Source organism: Carlito syrichta, unplaced genomic scaffold (assembly GCF_000164805.1).
Source record: "Carlito syrichta isolate Samal-C Ts95f unplaced genomic scaffold, Tarsius_syrichta-2.0.1 Scaffold130442, whole genome shotgun sequence".
Taxonomy (NCBI): Eukaryota; Metazoa; Chordata; class Mammalia; order Primates; family Tarsiidae; genus Carlito; species Carlito syrichta.
In genome coordinates, this window is record NW_007074538.1 from 28,344 (window position 1) to 39,985 (window position 11,642).

The 11,642-nt window shown below is 49.4% G+C and overlaps 1 protein-coding gene across 1 annotated transcript in view; it reads right to left on the reverse strand.

Moving 5' to 3' along the window:
- Nucleotides 1-11,613, reverse strand: part of CHAF1A (chromatin assembly factor 1 subunit A) — a 28,887-nt gene extending 17,274 nt beyond the window's left edge. The window contains exons 1-4 of the mRNA XM_021708019.1: nt 11,547-11,613; nt 8,504-8,554; nt 6,459-7,324; nt 731-787 (exon numbers count right to left, since the gene is read on the reverse strand). Coding sequence (XP_021563694.1) covers nt 731-787; nt 6,459-7,324; nt 8,504-8,552 — 972 coding nt within the window. The 5' untranslated portion in view covers nt 8,553-8,554; nt 11,547-11,613. The remainder of the gene's footprint in view (nt 1-730; nt 788-6,458; nt 7,325-8,503; nt 8,555-11,546) is intronic.
- Between the last annotated feature and the right edge of the window lie 29 nt (nt 11,614-11,642).

Consider the following 11,642-nt stretch of genomic DNA (forward strand, 5'->3'; position numbering starts at 1 on the left):
AAAAAAAGAATTAGATAAACTACAAAAGTGAGAAACAACCCAAAATCTGACCCACAAAAACTGAGTGTAGCCACAAGAAGGCCCAGGAAACACCCCGGCGAGCACAGAACCAACAATCACCGGGCCCCTTCTGGGAGCTGGCAGGAGTGGGGAAGTCTTTGGTCTTAAGCAGCAAGAGACCAGGCCCCCACGTGGCCGTGTGCAAAACTTGGTGCCCCCCAGATAACCAGAGTCTTGGTGAGGGGCCACTGAAGAACTACCCACCTGGCATGGGGGCTGTTAGGATATCACAGCACTTTGGAATGGAGAGAACTTAAATCCACTTGAAAGAGACGGGGTGGAGGGAAAGGGATGAGGCTTCTGGGAGGCAACTTTTAGCTATGATGGGACGCTCCACTGTTAAGACAGTAGTAATACTACTACTGCTCATAACAAAGGCTTAGGAAAGGCTATCTGAAAACCCTCAGGATCACCCTATAATCCCAGCTATTCAGAAGGCTGAGGCGGGAGGATCTCTTGAGACTAGGAGTTGGAGATTTAGCAAAGCTAAGATGATGCGATCCATAAGCCGTGAAGCCCAGTTACATGAAATGAAGCAGGAATCAAAACAAAGATCAGAAAAAGTAGGGAAGAAATACACATTGGACCCAAGGAAGTGCCAGGGTTTCGCTTACTATTGAACGTGAAAAGCCCAGCAGTGTAATTTTCTATTTCAGGGAAAATGTCTTACTCTTTGCAGTCTGAGCTGGTTCTTCTCTGTAGAACCTTTGACGAGTTTCTTAGTCATCTGAAACAAAAGAAAATCATCTTGAAACATGGATTGCTTCAATCACTGTAAGTAAAAGAAAAAAACTCCCAGATGACCAGCTTTGCCACCAACAGAGGCAAAATGTCATTGTGGTGTCACAAACCCAAATGAACGTGAAACACAGATGTGTGTATCCGGGTTGAGATGATAAGGGAGGCTGCGCAGGCAGATAAACTGTATGAAGCAGGCCACACGCAGAGAAACAAGCAAGCTCAGAAATGAGGCAACAGACAGCTGGACTTGGCGATGGCAACAGGGACAGGGCAGGACGTGCTAGGATCTGTGGCACATGAGGACTGGCTCACCCAAAGGGGACACGGTTCCTATGGGGATGTAGTCCCCAACTTGCTGACCCTCCCAATTTTCCCCAGAGAAACAGATACTGAAAATTTTGTGTGAATTTCTTCTTTAAAATTTGACAACATGGGTCATTGCCTTCCTAGACTCTGGTGCTCTTTGAGCCATGGCCGCTGCCATGTTTCCTGGCTTTGGCCCCCTTCCCTACCCTGGGGAGGTGAATCTCCTCTCTCTCTCTAATTTACTTGCTAAATAAGCTATATTTTCCAATCTACAAAAAACTGACAACATGTAAGTCAAATAAAACATGTCTTGAGGCTGCCATGTCTCGCAGAGGAAGATTGCTTGAGTACAGGAGTTTGAGACTAGCCTGGGCAAAGTAGAGAGATCCCATCACTATAAAAAAAAAAAAAAAAAAAAAAAGCTGGGCATGGTGGCGCCTGCAGTCCCAGCAACGAGGAAGGCCAAGCCATAGAGTCACTTGAACCCAGAAGTTCAAGGCTGCAGCGAGCCATGATCACACAGCACTCCAGCCCTTTCAGCGGCAGAGTGAGACCCTATTGCCAACAACAAAGGACACAGAGTGAAAGCTGAAGACCCAGGGGCGGCTTGCCAGGAGTAGCCATCTGGTCCATCACCCCTAGATCCAGGAACACAGGGTTCTCAGTCACCTGCCTCAAACTGAGCGGGGCCTACATGGTATCACCAAGATGCATGGCTCGACTTACCATCCGGCTAAATGGTCCCAGGTAGGAGCAGGGATAGGGAGGCTGGACTTTGGCCTAAGCGACCTCCAGCCAGGAGGGAGTGCTACCCAAACCAGGAGAGAGCGCGCAATGGCAAGAGCTAGGGCTGGAGAGAAAGCCCCTCCAGGGCCATCGCAGAGCAAGGCTGAAGCTAGGCTGGAAAACCAGAGGCCGCTTCCTCTGCTGTGGTCCTGACCAGGCCCTCTTACAGAACAAAACTGTTGGATGAATGCACTCAAGAGCCGAGGCGGGAGGGCAATTTGAGGCCAGGAGTTCAAGACTCAGCACAGAAGACCTGGGTAACACAGGAAGACCCTGTCTTCACAAAACAAAAATAAAAATATAGCTGGGTGCGGCAGCACACGCCTGTAGTCCCAGAACTCAGGAGGCAGAGGCGGGAGGTTTGCTTGAGCTTAGGTGTCCAGGGCTGCAGTGAGTCGTGATTACTGCACTCTAGCCTGGGAGACAGAGCCAGGCCTTGCCTCTAAGTAGTGAATGAATAAACTCAAGACAGCAGTTTTCTCACTTGGGTCCCACTCTGTTCTTTCTGGACTAAACCTTCCTTTAGAAAAGGATCACACAGCATAAGAAGGCCCATCATCCTGCACTGCTGGCAGGCGCTGTCACTACTGCAACTGGACCGGAGTTTTCGATCTTTACTGAGCACATGGCAACAGAAATATCAGTCCAGAGCAGCTTTGCCAAATGCTCAAGAAAAAGCATCTGCCTCTCCAGAAGCCACTCTGCCTGCCAAAGCTGTGCTTTCCCCCTCATTCCAAAGAATTCACAGCAGAATCTGGAAGTTGCTGTGTCTCTGTTGTTGCCTTTGTGGTCAAGGATCACAGCACGAATGTGACTGTGGGACTCCTGCATGAGCGCATCTGGGGGGAAACACATTTCTTTAGTCCACCCCATACTTGTAGCTCAGGAGTTTGAGACTAGCATGGGCAACGTAGCAAAGATCCCATCGCTCTAAAAAAAACCAAAAAAACAAAATTAGCTAGACATGGTGGAGCCAGTGGTCCAGCACCTGGAAAGGCTGAACCAGTAGGGTCACTGGAGCCCAGGAGTTCAAGACTCAGTCACATAACCTAGAGCAAAGGACCTTTACTACACGTCCCTTTGCTGTTAATCTAGGAAAAACACAGTTGACATGACTAGCAGGAACCAGCTTTATCACATCTAACAACCAGAGAAATTATGACTTAAGTTAAAGCCAGTATCTCTAGTTTTGAGTTTTGGGGACTACAATTAAAAATGATTTTTTTTAAATTTAAAAAACACCTAGTATCTCTTTTGTTTTACCAAACATTCAGATGGGCCTTATGATGTGATATAACTTTAATCTCCTTAAATTCTGACTCTCAAAATCATATGCAATGCTGCCACATTTTTCCTGCCTGGAGCCCAGCCACATAGCACCCTCAACTGCCAAGAACACGGTCCAGGATCCCAGAAGGAAGCTGAAACACAGAAATCAACCATTCCAAGAAGTCAAGACAGATCTCACTAAGTCTGGGCATTAACATTCCTGCACTTCTTCCAGGACAATCCTCTTAGAGCCTGCTTACTCTGATTTTATGCCTAAGGGTGTCTAATTTCTGAACCCAGAGCAGATAAGCTGCTAACAGGTAACAGCGGGGAGTGAAGGCAGAAGGGAAAAGGTTAAACCCCAACTTGGCCCAGCCACATCAGAGTGCAAATCGAGGGAAAAGAACATGCCCGCCACTGTGAGCTCTCTCCTGAACTGCCTGGGGCAGTATGTAGAGGGAAGAGCACAGTTTTGTCAAGGCCAAGCAGAGAAACAGCAGAAACACCCCCCATTGAGGACGGTTTTGTAAACTCCAGTGCATCGGCCACCACAGAGTACAACACGGCAGTTAGAAAAACATAGAGCTTTCCTCCCCAACACAAAAAGACTCAACACCCTTGAGTGAGAGAAGAGACGCCATACATATTTTATGTGAGGAAATAACACGATGCAGTGTTTCTGAAGGGTCTCTCTCTAAACGGATCAGACAGGGACATTTAACACGATAATGATAGTGACCCCAGGGGAGAGCCAGAGGGGTTAAAGGGGGCTGCCAAGTTGCCACTGTCTTTTTAAGCATGGAGAATTTAATACTTGCATACTCTCAATTATATAGGAGAAAGTTCTGAGACTCAGGGCACAGAGAGAGTCAAACATCCCAGTAACAAAACAGTATCAACATGATCACTTATGGAGTAGTCATCTTGATCACTAGCAGAACAGGCTACATCACAAGTCTAACTGCAAAGGAACTTGAGAAACAGTTCCTTCCCACATCACTAAAAGCTCCAATGTTTTTAAAAAAGAACTCTCCAGCTAGATCCTGGGAGCACCGAAAAAGGGTGTTTCTAAATCACTGCTGTTTTTTTTGCCCATTTTTTTGAGTCAGAGTCTCTCTCTGTTGCCCAGGTTGCAGTGCAGTGGCATGCTCATGGCTACCCCAGCCTTGCCTGTGATATAACTTTAATCTTCTTAAATTGTGACCAAGTGTTTATAGATCTCACTCTCAAAGGGCTCTGATGATCCTTCTCCCTCAGCCTTCCAAGTAGCTGGAACCCGGCTAATTTTTTGATTTATTGTAGAGACAAGGTCTCAACACGCTGCCCAACTGGTCTCAAACCCATGGGCTCAGACAGTCCTCTCGCCTTGGCCTCCCAAAGTGCTGGGACTACAGGCTTGAGCCACCAAGCCCGGCCAACTTGTTTTTTTAAAAGTGAGACTCTCCAGATCCTGGAGCACTCAAAACAAAAACAAAACCCCCAAGTTCCCCCAGAAAGGCCCACAGGATCTGCATTTTAACAAGCTCCCATCTTCTTTGTTTTAAATAAAAAAGGAAGCACACAAAGTAGAGCACCAAGGACCGCCTGGGGGTTCGAGATGCAGATATTTCACTGTACAAACTCCAGGAGGAACAGACCTCAGGAACAACCACACAGATTCACGGCACCATCAAACAATCTGGATGCTTCCAACCAGTTCCCCTCTACTATCTGGAAAGAAGAACTGGGAGGAAGGGACCTGGAAAACAAAAGTAGTGGGGGGGAGGGGCAGAGGTCTCCGAAGCCACTTCACCCCCTCTCACACCTTTTGGGGGGCCCAACACTCGCTACAGACAGCACCGCCGTGGGGGGCACAGCGATTTTCTGCTGTAGGCTCCGGGCCAGCCTGAAACCTCTGCCCCTTGCTGTGTGCATTCCGTGAAAAGCTGTGACCATGCTGCCTTCTAGGGCATTCCAGATCACGGAACCTGCGTCGAGGACATGACTTAGCGTCCTGAAGGCAGAGTTTCCTACACTTCACACGTTTGGATCATACCCTCGGACGCTGGAGGGACGTTTGGGTAGTGGGCAGACTCAAACTGCTTCACGACAATCCCAACAATGTGACCTGCCAGTTCGCAGCCTCAGCTGAGGACATGAAACAAGCTTCACGGAAACCCTTCCCACTCTCCAGGTTAAGTGGCTGCAACATATCACATGACAACGAGGTTCTGCAAAGCAGAAGCTGTGGCCAGGAAGAAGCCCCAACTGCTGAATGTGTGCAAGACGGCTGAGGGCAGAAAGTAGAACCCGGATTTGGGGAACTGAGTTACAGCTTAAATAGAAGTTCAGAAACATACACCTCAGCCTGCCACTTTGAAAATCTTAGAAGAAAAAGTCTGCTCCACCTTTGTTCCTGTTTCATGAATGGAAAAAGGAAGCCATTATTTCCTCTTAGCCTCTACTCCTCAGGAGGTGAAAGAAACAGAGTCGTTTAGAAAAATAAATGGTTCTTTAGCGACCAAAAGTCAGACAGCAAACAAGGTTGGTGGTTCATGAGCTTATGAAGCAGGGACAGTAGAGATGAAATGATCCATCTAGGGTGCGCTCTTATATAAAGACCTAGCATGAACTAACAAAAGTGCATAAAACCAAAGCGCAAAAGTACGATGCTAAACGTACTATGGCCGATTTTATCAGTTTGGCCCTTAAGACCCCAAGGACAGGTGAGAACCAAGACATTCGCCAGTGTGCTGAGCAGAAGGCAGTCACAGAAACAGACATTTCCAAAGCCACCTTCGGGGACCTTGAGAATGGCACCAGGCTCCTTGTTCTTTTGTTCCGGTCACCTGGGTGGGGTCTAAGAGGGGTGGCCGGGTTGACTCTACAGAATTCTCCTGCCGTCCTTCCTGCTGTCACTTCACCAACGCTCAGTGACTTCTTGCCCCAAAGGTCCTACAGACCAAGGCTGGGACAAGAGGGACGGAAGGGAGCAGGGCCTGAAGCCTGAGGGCAGGGTCGCGGCACCTGTGCACCCCCGTTATTCCCCAGAAGGGCTGACTCTTTCCACCGATGAGGCGTGAACGGTGAAGGCGGAAAATGGCAGGGCAGGGCCCACGCGGGTCCCGGCACGCCACAGTGTACACAGAACTGACCACAGTATGGTGTTGGGTACCAGAAAGAATTCTGCAGATGAAGTCGCAAGACCCAGTTTGTGGCCCTACTGTCACAGCCACGAACCACCTAGGTGACCTAGTCAGGACGGCAAGTGCTGGCCTGCCAGCAGCGACACGCTGGGGTTGTGGGGTGACACTCACCCTGCGGACGGGCATGGGGGCAGGGAGGGGGCTGACGTCGCTAGGCTGCTTTCTGGGAGCAGAAGGCCCATCAGGCGAGCTGGTGGGAGAGGGTGAGCTCAGGGAAGAGTGGCTGAGGACAGAGTCTTCTTCAGGGCACGACTCAGGCACCTCGCTCTCGGAGGTCACACTCTTGTCTCCAGGCGTCGCTGGGGGAGTCGTGGTTTGGGGAGGAGGCACGGCCAAGATATCCTGCAAGACCACCACGGGCACCTTCCCCTTGAACAGGATGCCTCCGACCTCACTCCAGCCATCTGGCCCCTGCTCTGAGCACGTTCGAGGCCCACCTGTGAGTTCCGGGCAGCTCTGTGGGGAGCACTCCTGGGAGCCGCCACTGCTCACTGAGCCACCAAAGCCATCCCCCTCCTCTGCTTTGCAAGGACTGGCTGAAAGGGTCTCCTCCGGAAATGCCAACTTGTCGTCCTGAGTGGCCTCTGACAGCCCCTGGTGATCTCCAGCTTCTTCTCTGACCCCGTTGACAGCTTCCCTGGAAGGAGAGGCTTCAGAACTCAGTTTATTGTGGTCCTCAGGACTGTCCGGTTCATCATCTGAGTCCTCTGTCAAATCAATGATAACTGTGCTCTGGTCAATACTGGTTTTGATTCTGTTTTCTAAAAAGTTGTCTAAGGGACCCTTCCCATTGACGAGTTTTGGTCTAAAGTCTATGTCAGAACCCATATGACAGTCATTCTGCAAGGCATCCAAAGAGGTTTCTAAATCAGGGACTTTCCTGGGCACAGAAGCACCCTGGCAGCTTCTCCCGTCATCTGACCCATCATCGGCTTTTTCCTTTGGGATGAGATTCAGGCGCTTGAATGGCAGACGGGCTGAAAGAGAGAGGTTGCCTTATTAGTGACAGTTGAGACTGACGGTCACATACCTGAAATTGATCTATCTGGATGGGATTTAAGGGGCACAATTTTAAAGTACATACCTTTCCACCATCCTAGTTTAAAAAAAACCAAAAAGACCAAATAAGCTTTTAGCAGAGATCCTGCCAGACTTTCAAGAGACATCTTCTGATCTGTCTGCGATTCCATTCGCAGCCCTAACTTGTTTATAGAGTATAAATCCCATGTGATAATAACCGCATCAGTTTCTCAAGCAGAAGACACACAGGCCCATTTGTGGAAAGGGTCCTTCTGGTCCCAGTATCCTCAGCTCTGTTAGTTCTTCTCATCAATCAAACAACTATCCTCGCAGTGCCTGCCAGGGTTCGGGCTGGTTATAGGAGACACAGCAATACCCAGGGACTGGGAAATTCAGGTGAGTGTACGTCCCAAGGAGCCGGCTTTCACCGAAATGCCACAGTAGTTTATATGAACTAGTTCGTACTGAAATCAGCCAAATACATCAGCCTGCTCTTGATCATGCTGAATCAGTTCACACAATAAGGATGCCCTTGGGCTCCTAAGGGCTGTCTCCTGCAGATGCCATCACCCTCACCAGGATTCCCAGCAACACAAACACACTATCAATGGTCACAGGAGGAAACCACTGGACACAAAGAGTATAGAAAACCAAGGCTGCAAAAGCAGAAGTCACAGCCACCCATCTGACCTCAGGCTGAATGCTCTCCCTGTCTCACACAGAAGGATTTGGGATATCGATCACCCTATACAGCACTGGTTCTCGGCAGGGGCTATTCCACCTCCCAGGGGACATCAGCAACATCCAGAGACCCCTTTGGTTGCTACGACTTAGAGGAAGAACCTACTGGCATCTGGTGGGAAGAGGCCAGGGATGCTGCTGAACTCCCTACAACGCACAGGACAGCCCCTCCAGGGGAAGAAATGATGCCAAAGTCAAGACACCCAGTTGGGGTCCTCAGTGACCTCATCAAGGGCTGGAGAGGAGAGAAAAGGCCACTCTCACACAGGGAAGTCAGGGAATCCACTTGCACGTATCGCGCTTCCTGGGGTTCCCAGCAGCACATCCAGAGACTGCAACAGGAGGCCATGAGGGACACAAGCAGGAACCACCACCAGCCCCTTCTAGACAGTTACCTTGTATCAACTTCTTCACAGGAAAAGCTGGTTTGTCTTTGCAGTCCATGGCTGTGAATAAAAACACCAAAGAATATGTTATTAACTGTTGAAAAAACAAGCCAGCAAATAAACACCCAGAGCCTGTGGACGCAGCAGCTGAGGGAGAGCAGATTCTAACCCCCCACACTTGGGGGACATCTGGTAACACCAAGAGACACTGTGGTTGTCTGGAGAAGGGGCGGCTTGAGGGATGCCGCTCACACCTGTGGGACTCACTGCCCTACAGTATACAGAACAGCCAAGCCAGACCTGGCCCCAAAGGCTGATGGGCCGAGAAGTCAGATGCCTCACATCTCATTTTCTTTGTGGCACGGAACGCTGAAACACTCACGTTTATTATGGTTTGTCATGTCTCTCCCCAATAGAATGCCAGCTCTGTGACAGCGGAGAGACTTGCTCCCTGCCGTGCCTATGGCATCTAGCTCAGAGCATGACTGGGAAGTCGGTGAACAGTATAATGGGAACTATGAAGAGTGGAACAAGAGAAAACACCAGATCACCCAGATACTAACATGACCCAAAACACCCTCCCCAGTCACCCTCCTCACCACCAAATCTGCAACATTAGAAAGGGGTTCTTGGGCCAGGCACGGTGGCTCAAGCCTGTAATCCCAGCACTTTGGGAGGCCGAGGCAAGAGGACTGCCTGAGCCCAGGGGTTTGAGACCAGCCTGGGCAACTTGGCGGAACCTCATCTCTACAATAAATAAAAAAATTAGCTGGGTGTGGTGACGCGTGCCTGTAAATTCCAGCTACTTGGGAGGCTGAGGCGGAAGGATCTCCTGAGCCCAGGAGGTCGAGCTGCAGTGGCTCTGAGCATGCCACCGCACTCCAGCCTGGGTAAGAGTGAGATTCCAACTCAAAAAACAAAAAGGAATCCTTTCCAGACACGGTGACTCACGCCTGTAATCCCAACACTTTGGGAGGCAGAGGCGAGAGGATTGCCCGAGCCCAGGGGTTTGAGACCAGCCTGGGCAACATGGCGAGATCTCATCTCTACAATAAATAAATAAAATTAGCCAGGCGTGGTGGCACGCACCTCTAGTTCCAGCTACTTGGAAGGCTGAGGTGGAAGGATCACCTGAGCCCAGCAGGTCGAGGCTGTGGTGGCTGTGAGTATGTCACTGCACTCCAGTCTGGGTGACAGAGTGAGACTCCAACTTAAAAAAAAAAAAAAGGGATCCTTTTTCTCTTTAAAGAGCTAGTGAAGGTAAAACAACTCAAAGCACGTTGAGCTTGTCAGGCAGAAGCAGATGTGCCATCAAGAAATGATAAATAACATTTTGGCTTCAAAAAAAATCTCAAGAAAAGCAACTGATTATATCAAAGCAGATGCAGGAATGACCATAAATAGAACCAAGTCCTTGGATAAATGTCTTTAAATAGTTAGAATAAGTTTAGCAGGTCACACCTACTGGGAGATCTAGCTTGGAAAATCTAGCTTAGTTATTTCGGGTCATCCACACATGTTTTGCAAAAGCGATGTGAAAGTTTTTTGTTGTTTTTTTTTTTGAGTTGGAGTCTCACTCTGTCGCCCAGGCTAGAGTGCAGTGGCACACTCACAGTCACCGCAGCCTTTACCTACAGCTGGGTTCAAGGTGATCCTTCCGCCTCAGTCCCCCCCGCCAGTAACTGGAACTACAGGCACATGCCACCACGCCCAGCTCATATTTTATTTATCGTAGAGATAAGGTCTCGCCAAGTTGCCCAGGCTGGTTTCGAACCCGTGGGCTCAGGCAATCCTCTCACCTCGGCCGTCCAATATGCTGGCATTATAGGAGTGAGCCAACGCGTCCAGTCAAAAGTGTGTTTTAAAAGCAGATCAGAGCTTTCTAAAAACTACGCTGTCCATGGAGGAAAGCCACCTCTCTTGCCGCCCCAATCTCGGGAATAAGAAAAGGCACTTGGAAGACTCACGCTTCTTTTCTACCCTTTTAAGGGACTGAAGATAGCATCATTCTCAAGTTTCGGTTCCCAGAAAACATGGGTATCTTTTCCCTCTCAACTGAAGGAGATGTATGTAATCTCTAGTCACCAGATTTATTTTTGAGGACAATCACAAGATTTATTTGTGTGGCCCCGAGTCACCAGCTTTGATGCAAGTGGAACAGAAACTACCTCAGGTATAAAAATGGGACAGACCACCCCGTTCAGGAGTCCAGGCTGTCTCCAGAATGTATAGGATCAGCACCTGTGTGAATGAAGTTACCAGCTGCTCTTTCTTTGGATATCCTTTCTAGTTTCATTTAACATGAAAACATCCTTTCCAGCCGGACACAGTGACTTAAGCCTGCAATCCCAGCACTTTGGGAGGCTGAAGCGAGAGAATTGCCTGAGACCAGCCTGGGCAACCTGGTCAGACCTCATCTCTACAATAAGCCAAAAAATTAGCTGGGCGTGGTGGTGTGTGCCTGTAGTTCCAGCTACTAGGGAGGCTGAGGCAGAAAAATCACCTTAGCCCAGCATGTCAAGGCTGCAGTGGCTGTGACAATTCCCCTGCACTCCAGCCTGGGCAACAGAGTTAGACCCCAACTCAAAAAACAAAAAAAAGAAAGCAAAGAATAGAAAACATCCTTTTCTAACTGGGCACTGTGGCTCAGGTTCGTTATCCCAGCATTTTGGGAGGCCGAGGTGGGAGGATCGCTGGAGCCCAGGAGTCCAAGACTAGCCTGGGCCACATAGTGAGATCTGTGCTCAAAAATTTAAAAAGTAGCCAGGTGTGGTGGCACACACCTGTAGTCCCAGTTCCTTAGGAGGCTGAGGCAAGAGGATCACTTGAGTCCAGGAGGTCGAGGCTGCAGTGAGCCACAATTCAGCCACTGCACTCCAGGCTGGGCCACAGAGCGAGACCCTTCTTCCACTTATGTCACAAAAATAAAAAACAAAGACACCCTTTCCCTGAATGATAGCATGACCATAGCGGGTAGTGATGCTTTTTTACATGCATTTCCCATCTCTTTGAAATCCCGAAGTCTAGGAGCAACTAGAGAAACGGTCCTCACCCAGAGGGAGTTCCTTTGCAAGGATAGGGGACACTTGGCAAGGCTCTTCTCCGTCGTCACGGCTGGGGGTGCTCCCGGCATGCAGTAGGCGGAGGC